This window comes from Ailuropoda melanoleuca, chromosome 2 (genome assembly GCF_002007445.2).
Source record: "Ailuropoda melanoleuca isolate Jingjing chromosome 2, ASM200744v2, whole genome shotgun sequence".
In the NCBI taxonomy this organism is placed as follows: domain Eukaryota; kingdom Metazoa; phylum Chordata; class Mammalia; order Carnivora; family Ursidae; genus Ailuropoda; species Ailuropoda melanoleuca.
In genome coordinates this window covers 80,465,134-80,490,983 of record NC_048219.1, presented here as the reverse complement: position 1 = coordinate 80,490,983, position 25,850 = coordinate 80,465,134, and the positions used below count along the sequence as shown (strand labels likewise).

General features: G+C 48.5%; 1 protein-coding gene across 5 annotated transcripts in view; it reads left to right on the top strand.

Moving 5' to 3' along the window:
- Nucleotides 1-7,770, top strand: part of SYT6 (synaptotagmin 6) — a 64,631-nt gene extending 56,861 nt beyond the window's left edge. For all 5 annotated transcript variants that reach the window (XM_034654140.1, XM_034654139.1, XM_034654138.1 and 2 more), the window contains 2 exons: nt 215-283; nt 1,847-7,770. In XM_034654140.1, the coding sequence (XP_034510031.1) occupies nt 215-232 (18 nt within the window). In that variant the 3' untranslated portion in view covers nt 233-283; nt 1,847-7,770. The remainder of the gene's footprint in view (nt 1-214; nt 284-1,846) is intronic.
- The last annotated feature ends 18,080 nt before the right edge of the window (nt 7,771-25,850 follow it).

Below are 25,850 nucleotides of genomic sequence, written 5' to 3'. Positions count from 1 at the left end.
GGCATGCTTACCCAGGGGAGAAGCCAGTAATTACAGTGTACCTTTCACCAACACTAACGGCTGGCATAGAGAAAGTAGAGCCCTTAAAACAAAGGCGTGTTAAATGAGAGCAGTAGTGATCATCTCGTGTCACCTTCTGGTTAAGAAGCACTTGAGTCGGAAGTCACAGTGGGCTCAACAACCAGGCATTTATTTATTTAAAATATTTCACCAGGGAAACCCTCGGTTGTGATTTCATTCACGTGGACGCTGCAAGCAGAGAGACTGCCAGCTGGAGTTAGGAGTAAGTACCCAGTGTGGACCCGAAGACGTTAAGTTTCCTCTTACTGCGAATCTCCTTCTCCCCCTGCTGTGGCCGGATGCTAAGGTGGCAGCAGGACGGAGTGGAAGGAGTTGGGAGTTAGGAGACCTGGTTTCACATCCTGGCTCTGCCCCTAACTAGCTGTGTCTTGACTTCTCTGTGTCTTGATTTTATTATGTGCGAGAACAAGAAAGTTGGCTGGGATGACGCTGTGGGCCAGCCCCCGGGTCCGGCACGCTAAGATTGCTCAGGCCCAGGGCATGGAGTGGTGGTCATCCATACCCGATGGGCCAGTGTTGGGTGACTTGTAAAGATCTGCCGGTTGGCCTGCACAGGGACATGAAGGGACCGAGCCCGGGGAAGGTGACAGAGGCTTTCTGTAGAAATGGGAGCGTGGAGGTGATCCGCAGGTCTGGGTCTCTCCTTGACACTGTGGATTTCCAGTAGGAAATGCTGGTGGCTCAGCTCTGTCTAGAAATGGCTGTATTGTGGGAAGAACGGAATCCTTTCCCCTCTGCTCCCCATTTGTGCACAAATGCATAGAGCAGCTTCTACTAAGCCCATCATTCCACAGTGGAGACCCCCAGAGCTCAAGGGAAGTGGAGAAGGCTGGGCTTCAGTTCAGAAAGACCACCTCGACCACCTCCCTGACTCCCTCTGGAGCCCTGTCCCACGGGCACCTGGGAGAGAGGTTGGGGTGTCCTCAGCTCCCAAGAAGGATGGAGTGAGCAGTGGACACTGCCTCGCTTTGAAGTTACACGGCCCCAGGACAGGTCAAGAATATTCCCAGGGTCAGACCTTTGCCCAGAACACAGTGCTCCAGCATGACTGGCTTTTCAATCTAAGGACGGGTCAGATGGCTCAGGCGCGGGTCCCTCCACCCTCAGCCCTCTCCTTCGCTCCATTGTGCCTCATTCCATCACCCACCTCAACAGAAGGGTCTGGGCGGGGCTGACGGGGCAACCTGTGAGGCAGGAGAAGTCAGGGAATGCTCTGGAAAGGGGAAGGGGCTGCCTGCCTCATACCCCCACCTCCGCACAAGGTGGGCGTGAATGCCCACAGGAAGCGTTTAGCCCGAGAAAGAGAGCCGGACGCTAAAGCAATATCAGGTTTGTAACCGTACTAACAGCTCCCAGACAAATTGCTAATAATTCATGATCGTGGGTTCTTGGCAGTAAGGGCATACTCTGTAGACTGCCTCTTTCGCTGCTAACATAATCCGATTTTCAGTGTGAAAAATGGCTGAAGCACTCAGAAATGGCCCAGTCATAGCACCTCATTAACACACACACACACACACACACTGCACACAGTGGAGAAAGCTTTCATTAATCTCTGCAGTAGGTCTTTAAAAAAAAATCAGGTATTCCAAACTAGAAGCTCTATAGCACTTTTCCTTCTGTTTTTGCATGGCTGACAGCAAAATTCAAGTAAGCTTATAAAAAGCCGGGAAAGGTGAATTCAGTGCATGGGCCAGAGAAGTTTTGAAAGTTGAAATGCAAGACCTCTTGGCCATAGATAACCAGCCTTCTCCCCTCTCCGCAGTGGCAGGGCCGGGCTGCCAGCTTTGACAGCGAGAGCTCGTGCCCGTCTCCGAAACCACCTCCCACACCATGAGCTGTGCGGCCGGGCGACACCAATGGGACTCAGCGACATTCTTTTTGCACTTGTGCAACCGTCCAAACACAGTGTTGTACAGGGGCAGCGGCAGCCGTAGCCCGAGTCTTAACCGCTCCTGTGTAGGTCAAGGCCAAGACCCTTGTCATGTGGCCAGACCTGTCTTAGTCTTTCTTGTCTCCCAAGGTGATGTTTTCTGTGGTTTTCACTTTTTATGGATCTGCTACCAAGAAGAGAAGGAGGGGAAAGTAGGAGAGAAAGAAGAGTGGAGAGCCCTGAGCTGGTTCATATAAAATACAGTGTATAATAGTTGACTTTTCAGAGCAGGTGGTTTGAGTTCCTGCAGTTTTGTGTCTCCGCCAAGCTCCAGGACCCTGGAGAAGAAGGACGTGGGATGGAGCCATGGAGCCATGGAGCCATGGCTGTGTCTGCAGTGGCCTGCGGAAAGGTGCAGATCGGGCCAACAGCCTTTACAAGGCTAGTTACGACCCTTGGAAGCTCTTCGCTGCTGTGACACAGACCTCGATGCAGGCTCCTGGTCCTACGGTGATCACGAGCGTTCCGAGGGGTCTGCGCACCTTCCGCTGGTCGTGCAGGGTTCCTCACATCCCCCCTTCCTTGTTGACTTTCCTCATCGTGTGAAAATGTCTTGATTCCTCATGGGAACTTAGTCCCTTTCTTTAGGAATGATTCTGCCAAAACTGAACATGTTGTATGTTTTCTGGCACACCACAGTTAATATTTGTTTGAACATGGGATCTTTGTTCCCCAAAATAACCTTCATTGTAAAGAAGAGAAGGCACACGTGTTCCAGAATGACTTCTGTGTGATGCGTAGCTTTATTAATTCCATGAAGTAGCAAGCAACTGTTGAAAATGCCTAAATAGATCAAAGAAACACCTAGATAAAAATGTTCTTTTGGGAATGGGGAGTTTTAATCCAAGTCACAGCTGGAATCCATCTTTCTGTGAAGAGAATCTTCTTGATTGAAGCAAAGTCTGCTTAAGCCTATTTCAGCCCCCTTGACTCTGGGACAATATTCATCTTAAACTTTAGTTCTATAGATTACTAAGTTCTTAAGTGTTTGTCTCAGTGATAGTGAAGGTTTTCTGAGGGTTTTTTTCCCCCCTTTAGATCTCTACCTTAGGCCAAATTAAGTTTAGGAAAAAAAAATGTTTCAATTATTCTGTATTGTAATAGTATGTTTCTGTTGAGTTCATAGTGGTCTTCCCACCAACCACCTATAACTCAGTTGATTTGCTCAATCTCAGTCTGTACAGCCCTGGAAAATTTGTGGAGGTGAGTTTCTACTTTATCTGTGACTACACAATGCCAGCTTCCAGAGTTGTGTGTGTGACTTGCAAGAGGCAAGTCTGCGGAAGAACCCCTTCTCCCGCCAATGGAAGGTCGAGAAGGGAAAAGCTATTCACAGCCTTGTGTCTTATTCTTTATATATGTCACATGCTTTAGGAGCAGAAACTCAATAAAGTAACCCTCACCTTAAGCCAAGTTTTCAGGTTTCTCTGCTGATGTAACTTTAGGCAGTGTCTTCTACCCAAAGTTCAGATTGGGCATGAGGATGACCAGGATATTGTGGCCAGAGAAGTTTTCAGCTTAGAAAAGTAAAGGCAGATAAACCAAACTCCACTCTGTACTGAGCCTTGGGCTAGGAGCTAATGTGTCCTTGGTATAAAGATAAGTTTTCTCCCCAAATGTCTTGTGATTGATAGGCCATTCTAGTCGGGCAGTACTGCTGTTGGATGTTCTTTTGAGAGCGAGACAAAAACCCCAAGGCATGACAAGACTCAGAGCAGGCCATGAACTTCATTCTGTTTCTTGACTGTAGACTGACCCCATCAAAACAGCCATCTCCATCATTGAGCAGATGCCATGGGTCCTGCAACTAGGAATGGGACAGTTGAGTTTCTTGTGTCATGAGCAGCCCAGAAATAGGTGAGAGAGGGTCTTTCCAGAAGTGATCTCAAAACGCATGTCCAGCTGCCATCTTCATACCCCTAGACACATGAGGATGACCACTTGACTCTTTTGGAGAAGGGAATGTGATTGGTTCGTGAATAGTGGAATAGTTACTGCTCTCAGACATTCCTTTTATGTCCAAGCAGCTAACTCACACAAGTGAACCTCCCAGTGGTTTTGGGAAATCATTTCTTGAGCAGATAATGGTCAGCCTCACACCCCCTACCCAACTGCTACCGCTCCCACTACAGCAGTCTTGGTAAATTTCTACGGGCCGGGAAGCACACCCCAGGGAGGCTCTCGGCTCCAGGAGCCTCACCTCCTGTGTCTTCTGGGGGGACTAGTCAGCAACCCGAAGCATGAATGAACCTGAATGTCTGCCAACTTCATTATCTAGCCCAATACCTCTTCCTCGCAGATGGGAATAAAACGAATTACAAGTTTCAGAATAAAATGAAATACAAAGTCAATTCATTTGTGAGCTTCTCCGCCACGAGAAACCTCTTTCTTGGGTTGTTGTTTTGAGCTTTGCCGAAGTCATGATAACCAGGACCTCTTGCATATCAATGTTTTTTTAAAAAAATGCGAAGTTCCCTTCTTTACTTAGCAGTTTTTCTGGGCTGAGAGTTGCCCCCGCTTCCTTCGCATACTCAGGATATTAATTAATTGCAACATCATTTAAAAAATTATGTTGTTAATTACCGCTTCATGTCTCCCGCCCCTGTCACAGCCTGGAGTTTTTATTCCATTAAATCTCTGTCTCTTGCCCATTCCTCTAGTCATTGTACGTTCCTGACGTTCAGCCGTCCGCATACACACAGGACACCACACAGCTGTTATCTTTAGGCTTTGCTTCACATAGATAACCACGTCCCTGCCATCAGAGGTACAATGGAAGGGCCTGTTTGTTTTTTTGTTCTGCCCAAGGCATACCTGCGTACCCCATAAAGCTGAAAGCCACCTGTGTTTTTATCAGGCTTACAGCTCACAGAGCATTTGGTGCGCGGGGCTGTGCTGTTTCCTCAGCTGTTCAGCTCCACGAGCGACCCCTCCAGATGCCCAAGCATCTCTAGGGAAGCGGGTTGCACGCTTATCACTGGAAAGTGCAACACTTTCGCCCAGCAGGGGAGGAATCCTGCTAACTCTCCTAAAACATCACTTGGCCGAGTGAGGAGAAAATCCTACTGCAGACTCCAACATTGAAAAAGAACATTCTGACTTAATAGAATAGCCTCTGTGCTCACCCCCAGCTTTTAATTAATTTAGGAAGCAGCCCATAGAGAGGAGAGTGGAAGGTACCCTCCATTCTTGCACATCTGCGTCTGAATTACTGGTGCTCCACAGTGAGCGGCCACCCCCGGGGGGCTGAGCTGCTGAGGGAAGCACTCTGCTTCCCAAACACACAGCCTCCCCTGGCTTCTGCCGGCCGTCGGGTCACCCGAGAGCCAGGGCTCGGTGATGGGCTGCTCGTGTATCTAGAGCGGGTCCGGTGGCGGGGTAAATGTGTCTGGCTGGCGGGGCTGGCTTAGGCAGCCGTAACAACCTTCAGACTTCAGTGCCTGGGAACAACAAAGGCTTACTTCTCGATCCTACTTGTGCCCGTCACAGGTCAGCAAGGGGGAGTCCTGCTCTTCGATTTATTCAGGGGGGCTCAGGATGACAAAGCAGCCAACGTCTCAAAGGTGGCTAGTTGCCACACCCAAGGGAAATGAGCGATCTGAGGCCTCTCCTATTGGCCTCACCACTCTGGCCCCGAGGAGACCCATGTCCCTTTCCTTCACAGTTCATTGCCCACGACTACTCATTCGGCCTCCCAGAACAGAGGGGTTCAAGCGCCCCGGGGAAGAAGAACTGGAAATCATTGGTTAGCGCACTTGGGATGACCACAGGGAGGTTAACAACCCCGTGGAGGGGGACAGCCGCTGACCGGCTAATTCAGAGAAACAAAGAGAAGCTACAATCCATTCGTTAGTGAATGAACTCAAGGACTAGATTGAGCCCCATGACTGGGCCAGCGTCAGACTTGAATGTTGCCCACCGAAAGCTTTGGTCTAGGTAATTGGCAACATAAGTAACTATAGTCCAAGGTAGAAAGTGGTGAGCTCAGGGTGGGAGGTGGAACAAAAGGCTCCGTAAGTCCAAGAAAGCATATCACAGCAGGACACAATGACAGCTTCGAGGGGGAGGGGGCATCCGATCTAGAGCTTTTAAGGATGGGTAGGATTCCGGGTGGGGAAGGTGTGAGGAGGGGGCACATTCCCGGCTGAGGGCTCCATACACCATACCACCAGGCTGCAGACCTGGCCCCTGCCTCGTTCTTGCCAGCTGCCTCCACGAAATGGGCCTGCTGCCCTTCCTCCCTCCACTGCTGCCTTGGCTTCTGCTCCCAGGCAGGCTGGTCCCCGGGAACCGCAAGATCGGCCTGACCTTGAGACTCTGTCTAGCTTCAACACCCCATCCACTCACCCAGCCTCCCCTCCTCAGGCTGTTTTGCAGCCACAGGCCACTTGGGACTTCGTGATGTGTCCGTGTCCCGCTCCTCTTTGCAGCGAGCCCCATCCAGATGTCTGACGCCCTAAGGCGGCGAATAGGACTGGCCTCCCCCGATGGCTTTCCTCTGGCTGGTTCACAATGGCACTCCCAGCACTGCTGTGGCAAGCTCACCAGCAGAGACTGGAGGCGAAGAGGCTGGCAGGCAGAGGTAGCCATTCACCCAGGAGGGGGCAGAAGGCTGAGCTAGGCAGAGGTCCCACATGGGGAAACGAGGGCACCGGTACTGGACACGGTGAACACAGGTGGACCACGCAGCAGGGCTGACTGACAGCTGAGCAGATCTGGAAGGCAGGGAGAAGGAAGGGGGCATTCAAGAGTGTTGGATGTTCTCACACTTGAGGCACCAGAAAAATGATGGAGGCTTCCATAGAAACCGGAGACTCAACAGATCGAGTCTGTTTGGGCTCAATGATGAGCCCGGTTCCGGCCAACTGAATTTGAGATGCGGGAGGGACATGCAGCAGACAGCCATAGTTCGAGATGCAGCTTGGCAGAGAGGTCGGGAGTGAGATGTTAATTTATAGAAAGCTTATGCACCAGAATGAGATGTGAAGACAGGAGGCTGACACGGCCACGTGGGTACAAGCAGACAAGGAGAGTCTCAAAGAGGGCTTCTTTGGGAACCATCAAGATTCAGAGGTCAAGGAAGAAGAAAGTGATGTGAATAATAATGGAGGTGTGCCCAAGCAAAGCTGATCGCTGAGGATGCGGATGAGCAAAGACAGATCAATCAAGGACCTTGTAAAACGATTCTTCACAAGCTCATCCGAAGTGCTTGAACGTCACTTGACTCGCAAGTCTGTTTTCACCTACGTTTGCAGGGACCCACCTCTTTCTTCCCCTTGCCTCTGTTCTTGCTTTTTGGGTGTGTGCGTGTGAGGTAAATATACTTATCTTCAATTTACCATTTTAACCATTTTTAAATGTACAGTTCAGCAGCTTTCAATGTATTCACATTTTTGTGCAACCATCACCACCACCATCCACAGAACTTTTCTCATCTTGCAGAATTGAGACTCTGTACCCATTCAACAGTAGGTCCCCATCCCCTCCTCCCCATTACCCCCAGCCCCCAGCAACCACCATTCTATTTCCTGTGTGCATGGATTTCACTACTCCAGGTACCTCATGTAAGTGGAATCATATCATATCTGCCCTTTTGTGTCTGGATTATTTCACTTAGCAGAATATCCTCAAGGTTGACCCACGTTATATAATATGTGTCAGAATTTCCTTCCTTGGGGCGCCTGGGTGGCACAGTGGTTAAGCGTCTGCCTTCGGCTCAGGGCGTGATCCCGGCATTCTGGGATCGAGCCCCACATCGGGCTCCTCTGCTATGAGCCTGCTTCTTCCTCTCCCACTCTCCCTGCTTGTGTTCCCTCTCTCGCTGGCTGTCTCTATCTCTGTCAAATAAATAAAAAATAAAATATTAAAAAAAAAAATAAAAAAAATAAAAAAAAAAGAATTTCCTTCCTTTTTAAGGCTAGGTAATATTCCATTTTATGACTATACTACATTTTGTTTTCCATTGATCTATTGGTGGACATTTGCGTTGCTTTCAACTTTTGGCTGTTGTGAATAATGCTGCTGTGAATGGGGGTGTACAAAGATCTCTTCCTGTCTCTGCTTTCAGTTCTCTGGGGTATATACCCAAAGTGGAATTGCTGGATCATATGGTAATTCTATTTTTAATATTTTGGGGAACTGCCATGCTGTTTTTCGTAGTGGCTGCGCCATGTTACATTCCCATAGGCAGTGCCCAAAAGTTCCAATTTCTCTCCATCCTCACCAACACTTGTTATTTTATGTATATTTGATGGTGGGCATCATTATGGGTGTAAAGTGGTATCTAATTGTGATTTTGATTTCCATTTTCCTAATGATTAGTGATGTTAAGTATCTTTTCATGTGCTTATTGGCCATCTGTATATCTTTTTTGGAAAAATGTCTATTCGAGTCCTTTGTTCATTTTTTTAAAAAATTTTGTTAAGTTTAAAATTTTACTTCCAGTGTAGTGAACACACAGTGTTATATTAGTTTCAGGTGCACAATATAGTGATTCAATGCTCATTTTTTAATTTGTTTTGTTGTTGAGTTTTCAGATTTCTCTATATATTTGAGATATTAATCCCTTATCAGATTTATGATTTACAAATACAGTATTGTCTTCCATTCCTTCGGTTGCCATTGATCATGTCCTCTAATGCACAAAAGTTTTACATTTTGAGGTAGTCCAATTTGTCTACTTTTTCTTTTGTTATTTGGTGTCATATCTGAAAAATTATTGCCAAATCCAGTGCTGTGATGCTTTGCCCCTATGCTTTCTTCTAAGAGTTTTATAGGCTTAGCTCTTACACTTAGGTCTTTGATACATTGTAATTTTTGTATAGGTTGTGAGGTAAGGGTCCAACTTCATTCTTTCGCACATGGATATCCCGCTTTCTACATCATTTATTGGAAAGACTATCTTTTCCTGCATTGAATGATCTTGGCACCCTGTTAAGAACCATTTGATCATATATGGGAGAGTTTATTTCTGGGCCCTCTATTCTGTTTCATTGGTCTCCGTGTGCCTTTATACTAGTATCACATTAATTTGATTGCTTATCGCTTTGTAGTAAGTTTTGAAATCAGGAAGCGTGAATCCTCCAACTTTGTTCTTTTTCAAAATTGTTTTGGCTACTCAGGGTCCCTTAGATTCCATGTGAATTTTAGGATGAATCTGTTTCTACAAAAAATGGGATTTTGATAGGGATTGCATTGAATCACCAGAAAGCTTCAGGTAGTATTCACAGGGCTTCGACTTTTGGGGATGCTGTAAAGTATCCTATAGGAATGACTTATCAGGTGCTATTTGCTGACATTCTGTCCACAAACCCATCCTCACCTCTGGGGCCTTTGCTGATAAACATATGTTGTAATACTGGTGGAGGACCAAGCATAGTGATGGAGGTTTAACCAGCTATCACTAGATTTTTACCCAATTCTTGCCAATTTCCTATGGAGTTCATCTCCCACAACTGCAAATGTCTTGGGCATTTGGACTCCCAACCTGCCAGCCAGCCAGACACAACCCCACAGCCCAACTTCTCTGTCTTGCCCCACTTGGCCCCGGAACACTCAAGAACTTCAGCTGGACTAACTCCCATGAATGCAGGTTCACCTCTGTTTCTGGATGCACACAGGTATTCACTCCACAAATGTGTTGAGCACCTAGGATATATCAGATAATGTGCTAGGCTGAGGGCACACAAATTAATAACAACAACTAGCCAACACGATACACTTCTTCTATGCCAGGTACTGTTCTAAGAGTCTTACATCCATTACCTCATTTAATTTTCTCTTGAACCCTAAGAGGTCAAGAAACTTGCCCATGGTCATACAACTGAACCCAGGTAACTCAATCCCATTGTCCACATGCTTAAGCATGATGCTTAATCATTGATCAGCATGATGCTGAGCTGCCTTCTAACAAAACACATCTCTTCAAGGAGCTCATGATTCAGAGGAGGAGACAGACGCATGAAGAGGAAATTACTCTATGATGTGGTGAGCCTGGAGAAGGATTGCCTAAGCCATCCACCTATGTGTATACCCTTCATAGTGCAACCCTAAGGGTACCCTTAGGTACCCCAGACTCTGAGACCCCAGACTCATTCCTTCCTGGAGAGAGCCCTACGATGCCCTGTTTTTGAACCAAGGCTCTCATGCACATTCATTTGCCACCCCCCCACATCAGTTACTCCTCCAGGAATAGCTAAAGAATTATGGAGTCCACTCATCACCCCAACCCTCGTCAGTCACCCCATTAACGTGTCCTGTGCTGGACAATGGCAGGAAGAATGAAGTCTTGCTGTAACTTAAGAGCTCTACTGGAAAGCTCGGAAATGGCAGGAAGGCTCACCACTGTACAGTAGCAGCTCCAAACAAAACCTGTGCCCTCAGACTTGATGAAAAGAGAAATCGATGAAGCTGCCATGGGCGGGGGGGGGGCAGACGGAAGAACTCAGAGGAGCTCTGCAAACTCAGGAATGCACACGGGCTAGCTCAGCTCTCCTGCCTTCTCGCATCTCTTCCTGTTCAGTACCAGCAGGGTGAGTCTCCCGCTGCAGGGGCCTCAGCTAAGGACGGCTCACTGGCAGTAAATTAGCACTGGGGGCAGAGTAGGGAGATGTGTGACTCTTTTCCCTGAGGTGACTCTTTTTTCTGCACAGATGGGGGAAGTTTGGTGACACATCAGGGACTCTCCAGAGAGACACAGAGCACCCACGTGGGCAGGCGCCTCAGGCATCCTGAGACATGCAGCATTTCTTCTTTTCTCCACGGCTTCACCTTGTGCGGCTTCGGTTTGTGTCTGAGCCAGGCTTGTGGGGACCCTTCGGGCTGGGACAACGAGGCATGAACACCTGTGGCTAGAAATTCTCAGTGTGTTGGGAAACATGAGTCCCGGAGGTGACAGAGGTCTTGCTAATCACAGTGGAAAGGGCTGTGGTCCTTCATCTCCCTGGAGAAATTACTGACGATGAAACACTGCAGTGAAAGTGGACGGTGAAATCGAAGAACCAGACAAGCTTCGCAAACAGGCCTCTTTAAATTACCACTAGCTTTCTTTTCCAGATGGTCCAGATATGCCTGACTTCTTACACAGAGGGGTTCTTCCCCTGCCTCCTGGTCTTGAACCATCAGACGGCCCCAGTGCTCCCAGCTTGTTCTCTCCCGGGCCAGGAAGCTGGGGCTAGAACTGTGTTCTCCATTCTGTTTCATCCCGGTGGCTACCTGACAGCGCTCTATCTTGCCAGATTTGCCACGTGAGGACAGAGTCATCTCTTTGACACCTTTATATTTGGTCAACTCAAGAGCCAGATGATCTGGCTTCGGCCCTGGCCCTTCGGCTTCCCCAGTCTCCCCTGGGCAGGTTGTGTAACCTCTCTGAGTCTCTTTCCCCCGCCCGTAAGACAGAGGTGGAGTGGCTTTGGTTGCTTCTGGTCTGCAGCCCGAGAGCACAGCGCAGCCCGCAGTGCTGCATGGACCACGTCCTCCCTCCTGGGAGACCGGTTCACCTTTTGCAGCCGAGTAACTTGAAACAAAGGGAATAAGACCGAGCTCCTCTGAAGTCTGCGGAGGGGGGGAGGGAGCAGGGAGGGGGACTATACAGAATAAATGAAGTGGCTGGGTAATTAATTTAGAATAACTTAAGCACTGAACGTTGAAGAGAAACAAAAGTGGTGACATTTAACGAATGTGTCCGTTGGTATCTCACTCATTCCAGCTGTCTTCTGAAATGTCAGCTATCTCACAATCCCTTTGCCTTGCAGCTGGAAGGTTTGTGCTAACAACCAATTCTGGTTTCTGCCCAGTGGGTTAGCACGGGCACAGAATAGCAGAAGCGGGAGGTCCCAGCGGCGGAAGGAACAGGGGACAAAGCCCATCACCCTCAGAGAGCCGGACTCTGCAGCTGCTCCTTGGGGCCCCCAGGGGTCCCGTCTCCTTGCCTTTCGCCCACCTTCTTGTCACTAACTCTAAAAAACACAAGAGGCGTCCTCACCAAGAGGAAGGCAGTCCGTGTTTTCATGGAGATTCTCCATTTATGCCTCTTCAAACTTCTCGGAGCTTACAAGTTTTCAAGAGGAAACCTTAGCTGAACTCCAGGGAGAGAGAAAGCCAAGAGCCAGTGGCTCCAGAGAACTCCCAGCTCAGGAATTTCCATTCTGAGCTGATTGGCCCTTGGTTCAGTCCTCTATAAATACCAGATAATGCTTCAGAGGCAAGCCGGGGAACAAACCAGCTGGATTTTCACTTTGGGGAAAAACGTGAAGCCAAGCAGCATGGAGCAGTTTTCATCCCAAACTCTATCCTGAACCCCCAACGTGAGCTTCCCCGCTTTCATTCCCAGCTGAGTCAACCTGATGGAGCAAGGGGAAGGAGCGTTCAAACCCAAATGGAAAACTGGCCAGTGGAAGTTTAAGTGACCTAGGCAGACTCCAAAGTTCTGCAAGCCCAGCTCATCGAGCGGAGTTCAGCTTCAGGCTTGCGGAGCGGAGGAGGGCCAGGGTGTTCTAGGCTGCCTGGGAGCAGAGCGGGGTGAGCCAGCTCAGGATAAACGGCAACAGCTCAGCCTTGGCCAAGCCCAGTTGCACAGGCAGCGCACGGTGACAGGTCTGAGGACGCCACCCTTCCACTGTCTGGTTCAAAGGCAGGCTGTGCAGGCAGTCCATGCCAGGCCCCCAGGCGAAGCCAAACACACAGGAACCCCACCACCTAAGCATGCTCTCACTTAGAGCAGAGCCAGACCACAGGACACCCTCCCACGCTCCCTTCCCAGCAGTTCACAAAGCCCGGGCAGTCTTGCAGAGTGCCTCCCGTGCACTCGCCCTCCCTCCTGGAGCTTCTCTCCTGCTTCTGGCATCTGTCATGGAGCCAGTTTTGCAACCACCCCAACTGTTAGGTATATACCCCCAGAAGTGAGAAGCCCCCAGGCCCAGTCCTTGGCCTCCCCCCAACTTTCTACACCATTTCCACCCCCTCACCCCCATATCACCTCCAGTCTCCATGCTGCTGCTGATCCATCCCCAGCTGCCATTACTCTCATTAGGACCACCTGCCACCTGCCCTACACAAGACCCTTGGACGTCCGGCTGCAGCCCAGCGGGCCCTCTTGCCAACTGTGAACTTCAGTAGCCTTCCCCTACATGTTTAATCCTGGACCCCCTTCTCTTCCTGCCTGAGCTACAACTTCACGTTTCCTTCTTTCTCTGTGTTGTCTCGGTGCCCCCTCTCTCTAGACCCTCATCACTGTCCTCCTGGATTACCCCTGTGGCCTCCACTGCTTGGGATTTCCACTTCTTACCCTCCTCTATGCTGATCCGGGGATTGGAAACGCAGAGACAGCAGCAGCTAAGCAGCCGGTGGCGTAAATGTGTGAGGCTGTAAGTCAAAGGTAGAGCGGCAGGTTGCAGGCCCTGGAGGGGGCAAGTTCTATCTAAAGACATTCAAATTGAAATTAAAAAAAAAAAAACCCACTAGGCATACAAATCAGATTTGGCCCTTGGACAACTACTTCTCAGCCCCTAAAAAGCCGGTCTCCACTTCCCTGGTAGTTTCATTACCCTGACACCTATTTTTTTTTTAAGATTTATTTATTTATTTTAGAAAATGTGGGAGAGCAGGGGGAGGAGCAGAGAGAAAGAGACAAGCAGACTCCCCGCTGAGCACAGAGCCCTACTCGGGGCTCAATCCCAAGACCCTGAGATCATGACTTGAGTCCAGACAGGAGTCAGACGCTTAAGCGACTGAGCCACCCAGGTGCCCCTACCCTGACCCCTTTATTTTATTTTAATGTTTTTTTTTATTATATTATGTTAGTCACCATACAGTACATCCCTGGTTTCTCATGCAAAGTTCGATGATTCATTAGTTGCGTATAACACCCAGTGCACCATGCAATACGTGCCCTCCCTATTACCCATCACCAGTCTATCCCACTCCCCCTCCCCTCTCCCCTCTCCCCTCCGAAGCCCCCAGTCCATTTCTCATAGTCCACAGTCTCTCATTCTTCATTCCCCCTTCTGATTATCCCCCCCTTTCTTTACCCCTTTCTTCCCTTACCGATCATCCTAGTTCTTATGTTCCATAGATGAGAGAAATTATATGATAATTGTCTTTCTCTGCTTGACTTATTTCACTTAGCATTATCACCTCCAGTCCTGTCCATGTTGCAGCAAATGTTGAGAATTCGTTCTTTCTGATAGCTGAGTAATATTCCATTGTATATATGGAACACAACTTCTTAATCCAGTCATCTGTTGAAGGGCATCTCGGTTCCTTCCACGATTTAGCTATTGTGGACAATGCTGCTATGAACATTGGGGTGCATATGGCCCTTCTCTTCACTAGGCACACGTCTGTATCTTTACCCTGACCCCTGTAGTACACATTCCACCATTACTCCAAAATGTTACTGACTCCCCTTTTACACATAGGGGGAGAAAGGAATGATTATTGTTTGCATAAAGTTTTAAATACTATCAAGGACTTTGCCTTACGTGAAACCGGTAATGGCTTCATCCAACACTCAGAACACCCCGTGGGTCCCCGCCACCATTTCCATAGGCAACTCCACCTCTCACCATGCTTTACTCATACAGACTCTGTCATCAGGATGCCCTCCCCTCCCCTGGGAAATATAAACATCAACATTCACTCTTTAAGACCTAATTGCAGCCTCTCCTCCTGGAAAAGCCTCCCCGGACCTGTGGCAGGGGAGACTGGCCCCACCTCGCTCTGGGGCAGTTGCTGGCACGCACTCCCTTACTCTGTGTGCCGCTGTACATTGCTTTGTCTCCTCATTTATTTTTTTTCACGCACGTGCTCTTGTCCTCCACCCATGGCAGGAATCCACAATTTTCTCTTGTTTGGCTCCCTCCCGTCCCCCACACAACCAGGTGCCCCATCGCAGCAAGCCTGTCAGAGAGGAAGCATCTATCGCCAGGGAGGAGGACACCCCAGCCAATACCAGAGTCAAGTACCCCCATCCAGAATAGCAAGTGTGTGGTTGAGAAAAGAGTTACGAGAAGCCCAAGGGTAATGGTCATGGTAACGGTTTCCAGAAGTGGCTCTCAAACCTTACTGGGTATTTGAACCGCCTGGAAAGCTTGTTAAAAATGTAAACGGCTACCACAGAGATCCTGACACACGAGACCTGGGTTGGAGCCTAGGAGCCCGTGTAGCAAAAAGCTGCCAGATGATTCTGGCACCAGTAACCGCGGCCCACACTCTGAGGAAGAGTTGGTCCCAGAATTAGAGGTTTGGCTTTACCTGGGGTGGGACAGTTGTTCCTAATCGTGAAGGCCTTGAGCAGACCCAGCTCACAGGGCAATCGCGTTCTGAATGCTGCACGGAAGGTAGTCACAGAGGGCTGTGTTCCTGGACAGTCTTGGGGGGGGATGATTCCCACCCTGGGTGTCTATCTGGCCGCACCATGGGCAGCACGCTGTCCGTGTGAACAGGAGTGGGTGTTAGCAGCAAAGCCACCCAGTGTGGAAGCCTTAAGAGTCCCCCCCCCAAACCCCGTGATCTTATAATTCAGTCCCTACCACAGCAGGGCAAGCCATCTGCTTCCATTCCCGCATCTCTGTCCTGTGTGACCACCGAGCAAAGGCAGAGGCAACCAGGTTGACCATGACCGAGAACATCTGTTCTGGGCTAACTGACCGCAGACTGGGCACAGGCAGGGCCAGGAGGCAATGCGGAGTGTTGCCCCAGCCTCATACCCCTTCCAGAGCCCCTCCACCGACCCCTCTCCGTCAAGCATTACCCAGGCCCCAAGGCACACATACTAGAGAATTTTAGGGGAAGTCTTTGTAATCATGGACTGATTGGAGCAGAAGGTAAGAGAGAAGGTGGGAGCCTGAGAGGGTCCTAGTCCCACCCACTAGTCCTATGCATTCAGTCTGAGGATGGGAAGTCAACCGAGTCTGTTTTTCTGCCATGAGAAAATGTCCTGAGAAGCCTCGCAAGCTCCCAACTTCCTGCTGGAGAACTCCAGGCGGATGACAATGGGGACCTCAAAGTCAGTGCATCCCACTCTCAACTGACCCTCCTCCCTCTGGCTCCCAGTCCTGCTGTGCCTCCTGTCTTGGTGATGGCACCGTTAAAATTCTCAACCCCCAGGCCCATGGGCTCTGAATCATCTTCTATTCCTCCCTCTCCTCAGCCCCAGTCACTCATGGAGTCCTGTCCTTTCCACCCACAGTCTGTCTCATACCTGTCCCACCTTTCAGAAACCGCGCCTCTGCCCTTCACCTCAGGCCCCAGCGATGGCAGGCCTCTACTAAGGAGGCTGCACATCTCTCCTCCTTGACTTCTCTGCCCTCCTTGGTTCCTAAAGTGACCCTGTCATATTATCCAGGGATCCTCAATATTTTAAAGAACTGCTAGAAACTGTACATTTACCTCATTACAGCCTCGTGGGTGTGATTTGTTACACGACCGAAGTCAAACCATGAGAGCTATGGGGGTACATTAATGAAAGGGGTCTCCTGGCCGGGAAAGCCTGAGCCCCAGTCTATGTCCACACAGTCCTAGTTAGCAATCTCTCTGGAACAAAGGTCCAATGTCACTTCTCTTTGGCCCCCCAGCCCCGTTCCTTCAGATTCCTTACTGTGGAATTCAAGTCCATTGCCAGGTGACCCTACACATTCGCCTCTTCTCTCCACACAGGCAGCATTTCCCAAACATCTATGCATTTCCACTTCTCCATGACTTTGCTCACGCTGTTCCCTTATCCCAGAGCAGTCTTCCACTTCTCCTTTGCCCCTTGAAAACTTTCTTGCTCTTCTCGTTCCTGCTCAAATGTCCTTCCTCCATCTTCCCTGAATTCCGCACATCCCAGGTCAGCTCCTTCTTCTCCGTCCCTGTAAGTCCAATGTTTGCCTCTTCTTTCTAGAAGACATTCATTCTGATGTACATCATAGTTAGGGTCCTTCCCCAAAAGAGCAGAGGCTGCTTGAGAGCTGATGTCCCTACTGTACTTTGCGTAGTGCCTGGGCTATAGAAGGGGCTTGATAAACGTTTGTTGGATAAGTTGGGGATGTGAATGAATGAACAGATGACTTCTCCTATAAGCTAAAATCAACATCATCACAATGACCCAGAATTATCCTACACCATCCGTGGAACACAGGGTCGTTTCTGGGAGCAATAGGCTAAAGAGAATACATATTTGGAAGGTTCTTGAAGTACTTCCACTCCCCCTATGGTCCAGAGTGGTCACTTAGGACTACAGTAGCCACTGTTTTCCAATAACACTAACATTAATAGTAGCAGCTATCATCTGTTCAATGTCTGTGACATGCCAGTCTCCACTCCAGGTTCTTTTCCTGCATCACCTGACTGGTTCTGACATCAGTGCTCTGACGTAGGTAACATAAGTGTTGTTTCATCATACACGAGGAAACAAGTAAGAGAAGTCATGTCACTTGCCCAAGGCCAAGGGGAGGAGCCGAGATTCAGGCCAAGGTGATTCTTTCTGACCCTAACTGCTCTGTCCTGCTTCTGCAGGGCTTGGGCGCCCCCTCAGCCTGCACCACACTGGCTGTCCTTGAGCCATCGGTGTGACAACGTGTTTATCTTTTGCCACAGAGTCTGTGAGCTCCACAGGCAGGTTGAGCCCCGGCCACGAAGGATAGACCACTGTGCTTCCTTGCCCAAAATGCGCATTCCTCCATAGGCCCCCCAGACACTGCTGGGGATACATCTTCCTTCCTGTCCTAGCAACCTGGGCCCATGCCACTGCATCCCCAGACAGAGAGCGGCCTCTGTGCCATGCCGGCCTCCCTCTCTCTGCAAGGTGGTACCTGGGATCAGGTGCCTCTGATGATGGATGCCTTCGATATTTTGGCCGGTCCCACTACGAAGGTTTGAAAATAAACTGGGCCAGCAGGAAAAGGTAATTAGGCAGCGCTTTCCTGATGAGGTGGGGGGATCAGCAGGTGTAAGGTCAGGGATCTGAGTCCTGGTGTGCATTTAATTAAGTATCGCTGTTCTGTTCACACATTGGATGGCAAAGCTTGAAAAAATCCCTACCAACCTCTTCCCTCGCAACTCCAGGAGGGGGAGAGGAAGGAGGCCAAGGGTGCCAATAAAAAAAAAAAAATCAACAAAGCAAAGCCAACCCACAGAACAGAACAGCCAGAATCCCAAACTTTCTCGTACTTGCTCAGCTCAGGCCAGCCCTTGATTATGAAAAGAATAATCAAAGGAAACAGAGAACCCCAGGGAGACAGGGCTCTAGATAGCCCAGTGGCACACAAAAGGGTTGGAGGGAAGGGATGGAATGCTTAAAAAGCAGTTAAGAATAGCCGCAAGTCATCCTATTTAAATTCTAACAAGGCCACTACTCAGGGATAACAAAGGCCACTGTGTTTAATTAAGGGTATAAATGGTAGAAATATGAGACAGGAATTCTTACTAGCTGTTAATGAGGTAGATGGGAAACCTCTAAAAATAAACCATGGCAAGTTGAAAGGGTAATTAGGGGTGCAAAAATAAACAGAGGGTGTCAATTAGAAGTTCTCTGCAAAGGCTTCTCCCAACACGTCCCCAGTAGGTAGGGCAGGCCCAAGAAAGAGGCCCCCAGGGTCAAGGTACCCTCTTAACTTGCCTGTTCTCCTTCCTGGCCTTGAAAGAATGAGAATAAGCTCCCCACCCGGCTCTGCTGTACCCCAGCGCCCGAGAGAGAGGCGGGCTATTCTTATTGAACAAGGAGTCCCCAAGGAGACCTGAACAAATATTAGGGCATGAGAGACCTTAAGAGCTAAGTGATAAAAATCCATCTGGTTCCTGCCTCCGAGCTGAGAGCCCGGAATTACGCCTACGTGGATGAGAGGACACACACGCACACACACACACATGGATGGAGATGTCCAGTTGTGGCCAGTGTCCAGCATAGAGGGAGTGGTGATCGCTAACCCTGCAGGTAGATGTGAGATGTTCTTGTAAGCCTCCGGCCTCCCACCTTCATACTGTCTTTCTCCCCTTCCCTATTATGACTTTGAACACCACCACATTTGGAAGTCAGTCTGTGGTCAAGTAAGTTTGCGAAATTCTTCCGATGATAGGTCCCTCCGGGAGATGCACATTAACACATTTAATGCTCTGAGAACAGCATAGAGGAGTCTTTGTGTTGATTTAACTCTGGATTTCCCAGTCTGATCCCATCAGTAACCCTTTCTCCACAAAATACTACTTTCCATCTCTCCCCACTAGCCACCCCCAACCAGTAGAATTTGGGAGCACTAAACACAGCCCTGAGGACTGGGCATTGACCTTGGGAGGGATAACTGGAACACAGACCCCTCCCTGCGCTGATGACGGGACATCCGCGGTCTCCCCGAGAAGTTGCAGCAGGCTGGTCCCAGGGGCCAAAGAGGATGAGACCCACAAAGGAAAAACAAGGCGGCTCCGAGGATAAATGCCCCTCATTTCATTTATTCCCTCTCCAACTTCTCTGCAAATATCAGGCGATGCCGGTGGTGCCCACCTCAAGGGGAGAATGGGAGCTTAAAAATGCAGCAGCCAGAACACAGGGTCCATCACTGCTGTTGCTACAGGCTGTGTGACCTGAGCAATGGAACTTAGCCCTTTTTGCCACCTTTCCTTATTTGTAAAATTGGATCGTAATAATAGTGACCTCACAGGGTTGTTTAGAAGGGTAAGTAAAATAATACACACAGGCACTATGTGTCTTTTCAAGCCTGAAATGTAAAGTATTTATAATGATCAGAATAACAGCATTTTCTGTTTCCTTCCATACCTTCCTTGGGTGATCTCACCTGCTCCCAAGGTCATCATTCCATGGAAATGTAGATGGGCCCGAAGGCCATATCCTGTCCAGATCTCTCTCCCTAACTCTAGATGTCTGCTGCAGTTTGGGATTTATTCTAAGAAAGCAGAAATCCAATGAACTCCAAGGACAGAACTCCTTGCCAGATCTGAGAGGATGTACACTTGAGATGGGGGAAAACCCATTAAGAACAGAAGCAGCGACTCTGTCTCTCCTGCTCCAGGGTCTGCCCTGTTCTCCTCTTGCACCCCACCACCTAGCCCTGCCTACTTATCATCCCCCAAGTGTATGAGACTTAAGTCCAGAGCCCACTCCCAATGGCACTAGACTCCATGTCTCCTTGTTCAAGTGTCGGGAGGAAGTCTTCTTGGATGAGTCTATCCATTTGCTCCAGACAACAGAGGTCACAGGATGGCTGCCCTGGATTAGTGTCTATGGCAGGTCCAATGGCTATGGCTCTATAGAGGGAGGGGATCGTGTGGTGTGTAGAGCTGTTCCTGGCGGCATCACTGGATGGGACAAACAATAAAAACCTATCAATTTTATTCTTCTGCTTGCCCTGCCTGGTACACATAATTTTCTCCCTATTCAGACATTTGCAAAGATATTCTTATCTAACTTGATCACATTTACAACTATAAATCAACTTTACAGTCATTTACAACTATAAATCATTCATCTCCCCACCAGAATGTGAAGTCACACTCTTCTCCTCAATCGGAGTCAGTGAGAGTCGTGAAACTGCTGCTGAGGTCGCTTGCTGGCCGCAGGAGCCACAATATTCAGGCACTGTGCATCCTTCTTCTAGTTCTGTGGGATCCTGTCCCAGGGTGACTGCCCACCTTCTTACAATCTATGACTGAAATGGTAAATTTCACCTCTGCCATTCCCCCAGTAATTGACAAGGGAGGAAAACCAGGATGACAGCAGTGGGCGGTGGGGGGGGGGATTTTTTACTTGGAAAAGTAGAGGAAAGAGAAAACTAGAGAAAAGGAAGAGATCTCTGGGGCAAGTACCACACAGTGGCTCCTGGTCCAAGTGTATGTCAAACCTTGGGGGGCCACAGGAGACCCCTGGCTGGCAGAGTAAAACCCTTGTCCTTGGAAGCCTTCCTATTCTTCACAGCTCAGATGAATCCTGAGGACCAGGCTCCCAAATCCTTTGTTGTTTGGAACCCAGGATTAGTGTCTTCCATCTGACTGTCCCCTCAATAGCTGATACCACATGGCACAGAAAGGATGTAGGTGAGGATGGTATGTCTTTCCTAGTCCGTCTGTCCTTACACATATTCCAACCCTCACTGTGAGGCTCGCCTCTCAGGAGGAAGGCGAAGATGGAGTGAGAAATGCTGAGAAGAGCCTGTGGGGTGTCATGATCCCCAGCAAATCCTCCTTCCAGATCATTCCTTTCCAATGGTCTGAACATCAGTCTTTGTCAATCAGAGCTTTCACTTTGGCACTAGAAATTCAATGAGACAGAAAATTAGGACCAGACCACAGTTTGGCAAGGCCCGTTGGTTTCTGGACTTGGCGTGAAGTAATGAGAGAGCTCCAGCTACAGGCAAAATGGGCTTTCTGCCCCAGAGTTACATAATCACCCTGTTTTTCTTATTTGCTCGTAGACAGGCATTCTGGACTCAAAGCTGTCTCTTTGCTGCTGGCCATTATCTAAGGTTATAAGAAATAAATAATCTGCTTCATTATCCTTACAGTCAGGCATCGAGCCTCCCAAAGCTTCACCTTTGGTATGCATATGGTGTGAGTCTCAAAGGACAGCAGATGACAACTTAATTAGTTGTTTTTCCACCAAAAACCACACACTGCAAGCTTCCTATCTTGTAATGAAAACAATTTTGTATTGTATCTCATCCCAATAATACCATAGCTGGTCTCACGTGTTAAGGTTCTATCTCTTTGAACTCCCGGTACCAATTTCGATTCTAACTGTGACTTGTCTGGTTATACACCTGAAAGAAGTAAAGTAAGAAAGAATTAAAGGTGAGCTTCTTTAACACTGAAACCTTTACTACCCTCTCAACAGCTTCCGTGTGGCCCCAACGGCTGCTGCCACAGCCCCTGACTCTAAAACTTTCCAACACCAATGTCCATTAATGACTGGCAGTACTCAGTGGCTTCCTTAAAACTCTCCAGAAACAAAATCTGATTGGCGTAGCCCGTTTCTTTGAGCCAGACCACCCACAAATTTTACCGGTCAGCCAATGTACTCACTGCCTTTGTGACTGACCTCTATTCTATGTCTGGTTGGCATTGGCAGTCGTGTGAGGACCACGCAGTCTGTAATTCTGTCCCTTCCTGGAGCAGGCATCATGAAACAAGTAGCAGAATATCCAGATACTACGTTTATCTCTACACGGAATCCGCAGGCCCTGAAAATGAATCATGGCATGCATTAAGATGATTATCTTTATATATGGCAATCCTTCTTCTTCCACAATCTTGATCTCAATGAATGGCACCACCATCCAAGCTAGAAATGGGGGTGTTACCCCTCACATGTCCCTTCTCCTCGCATCCCTATGTTGAATCAAACAACAAACATCATTGATTTAACCTCCCGAATATCTCTTGAATCCATCTACTTCTCTTCAACCGTCCAGCATTATCTTAGATCATGCTGTCATTAACTTTTAAGTAGCTTATCCCAGTAGCCTTTTCACTGACCTTCCTCAGTCAGTCTTTCTGCTGTCCAAAATATTCCCCGGATGGTTTTCAGACAAATCTGATCATGTCACTCTTAGGACCTTTCCATTGTGCCCCAATGTTCCAAACCCTCCATAATGGCGACTCCGCCTACCCCTCCAGCCCTACTGCTTGACCCCACTCTAAGAGCCAGACCAAGCCGTTCCCAGCTCCCAGAAGCCACTGTTGTCAGTCTCTCTTTTGGCTGAGCTTTGCACGTGCCCAACACCTTTTCCGGTGGGTCTTCTCTGACCTTCCTTAGTCTAGGTTAGAGGTATTTTCTGTGCACGCTCCTAAGGGGCTTGGTGTTATCATAGATCTCATCACTCTGGACTGTAAATACCGATTTTCTTATCTGTATACAGCACAGTGCTTGGTACATACTCAATACAGTTTTGTTGAATCAAAAAGACATGCTTATCTGTTGGTGTATGTATACCTCCCAACACCTGACGACACTTCTTTGTTATTACGATCACTAGCTTTTGTGCAGGGTCTTATATCTTGTAAAGGATATTCACAAGTCATGTCTCATCGGATCACCCCAGCACCCCCACCCTCAGCCCTGGCACAACGCCAAGAATGGAGGAAGGGAGCAATGTTACTCTTCTTTACCTGAGAAGGAAATACAATTCAAATGCATTAAATGACTCGTCTGACAGCAGGTTGCTAGGGCTGGTTCTTACTGGGAAATCCATAAGTGACAGCTGGGGAGTAGATGCCAATCTCTGGTAGCAGAGAAAGCACAGGAATGAGCAGGTTCTAAGGAAAAATGCGCTGTGAGTAGTGAGATGTGAGACTCTAACCCAGCAGACACTGAAGTTGTTAAGAAAACAGTGGGGGACCTATTTCGGGAGCTTGCAACTGCCACTTGGTCACAAAGGAGAGGGCCACTTTGTGTTCTAACTATTAGAATGGATATTATGGTCCTTAAGTGATGATTTATGGTGTTTTCTAATGGCAGTGCACCCGGGTAGCCTGAACAAGGATTAGATAAAACACCACCAGCTCAATAAGCGGCTAAAAATTACTGGCCAGGGGAAAGTTAGGTACAAGGTGACTTGATTTTCTAGAAAACAGCATGACATAGGCCAAGCAGAGGGGGGAAATCAAGGATCCAATAGGATGGTAGAATACAGAATTGGCCTGTATTCTACCTGCTGCCTACGAGGTCCATCCATCCCACTCAACACCATCCCAACCGCATTCCATGCGCCATTCAGGGACTCTGCTTGTACGATCACTAAAAGCACTCTGTATTCTCTGTGTGTGTATTTCAGTGCCAGGACATCAGACCACTTTAGCAACAACAACAAATGCTTCACACACACGGAAAAAATAGAGGCAAAGAAAGGGCTGGCTCCATTAAACAAGATTCTATCCAGAAAACCCAAGCCACTGATAGATCCATAGTGACAGATGCACATCTCCATTTGTCTTACGGGTTGTACAGAAAGGAAAAGAAAAGAGGGACACCAGAAACAAATCACTACCAGCAAACAGCTTCACCTCTAGGCAGATCACAAGCAGTCAGTTCCTTTGCTGGGACCAGCACTTGTGGCTGAATTAAAGCTCCCTAAATGCTGACATAGTGTTCTAGCAGCTAGACGGGTGTTTGCATAATTGATCTAGCCAAGAGTTGATCTGAGATCTGTGTTTCTGGGCTCCACTGCTGACATGCACTCTGGTATGGCCTCGTGTGGAAAAAACGATTCATTCCAGAAGCAGATAAACCTCGAGTTTTTTCTGAAGGTTGAGGACCACAACTCCGAATGGGAAGTGATTTCTTCCAGTTGCCCACCTTGTAGAATTCGAGAATTTCCGGCTATTCTAAACCTTTGAGCCAGTCCTCCTGTTCCCTGGCCTCTTGCAAGCTCCTCACAGTTGCGTTGCTGACTTGGGCTCAGCCCAGCCCCAAATCCAAGAACATAAATTTGACATGAGGCAGAAATAATTGGAAGACCTTTAGTCCCCCATTTCCCCAGCCCCCATTCTAGTGGGGATGGATTCGAGAATGCAAGCGGTGGTGTGGAATAATGGGCTCTCTCATTGTCCCCCGAGCCACTTTCTTATTATTCTGACCCAGGCTACCAGCATTTCCCTTGCATGTGATCTGCAGGCTCTGTTGGCTTTATCTCTAAAATCTCTCTTTATTTCCATCTCCACCCGACCCTCCCACTCTGCTCTAATCCACCATCCCTTCTCTCTTCTCTTCGGATTACTGCCTCCAAACTGGTCTCTTTGCTTCTGCTCTTGCCCCTGCGACCCACTCTCCACACCACAGCCAAATTATTTACTTTGTAACATTTAATATGCATTTTTAAAAACATACCTAAGTAGAGAGCAAAGTATAAGGTAGAGACTACTTTGAAGCAAACAGGCTTGAGCACCGGAATGTACAAAGGGCCCATGGGGACCCCCTGACTGGATGCAGACCAGCCCATCAGGCAACCCACCTCAAAGTATCCATAGGCCCTCACTGACCAATGGGCTACTTACAACCAGACATAGTTACCAAAAAAGGGGAAGATTCCATAGGTCGCCATGCCTCCTTATCTTCTCCCTTTAAAAACGGCCCCCACCCACTGCCTCCTTGCAGATAGTCTCTCCTTTGCTGTCCCCCTTGTGGTGTATTCAATACACTTCTATCTCCTTTGTTCTGCCTCAGGTGAATTCTTTCACTACCACCCCCAGCCCATGTGCCACCTGTTTCTACCCGATCATCACCCCACGTTTGGGGGCCCCCATCAGGTCGAGAGACACCCCCATTTAGGCACCACATATAATGAAGGCTCGGGGATTTTTGTGCGTGTGGGATGCATCAGAACAAATCCTAGATATCATGGCAATCACCCATAAGCACCTGTGCATTATGCATCTCAAACTAATACAGACTTTCTTTTAACCTGAGAGTCATGCTATTATCGCACTTAACAAAATTAGGAGTAATTATTTAAAATTATTTTATACCAGGTATGTACTCAAATTTCCTAGGTTGTCTCAAAGATCTCTTTTCACAATTCGTTTGAATAGCGATCCGGACTAGGTCTGTAACCGAGCTAACACGAGTTTGCTCCTTCGTGAGACTACACCAGGCGGACTTACAACAAAGAGGAAACTTTATTTGCAGCAAATAGAGACCACAGGGAATAACTTCCAAAGCCCTGACTCCCCGAGCAAGGGTAAGCGGGTTCCTTTTATTTGGGGTTAGGATGACTATTCAGAAAGGGGAGTATTCTCACCGCAAGTTAAGGCAGACAGAGAACATGTCCATACATACATCCTGTGTATCCTCTTTGGACAGAGATTTTGACATAATGGGGCAGAGGTAACTGTGGGACACGCCATGGTCCCTCTG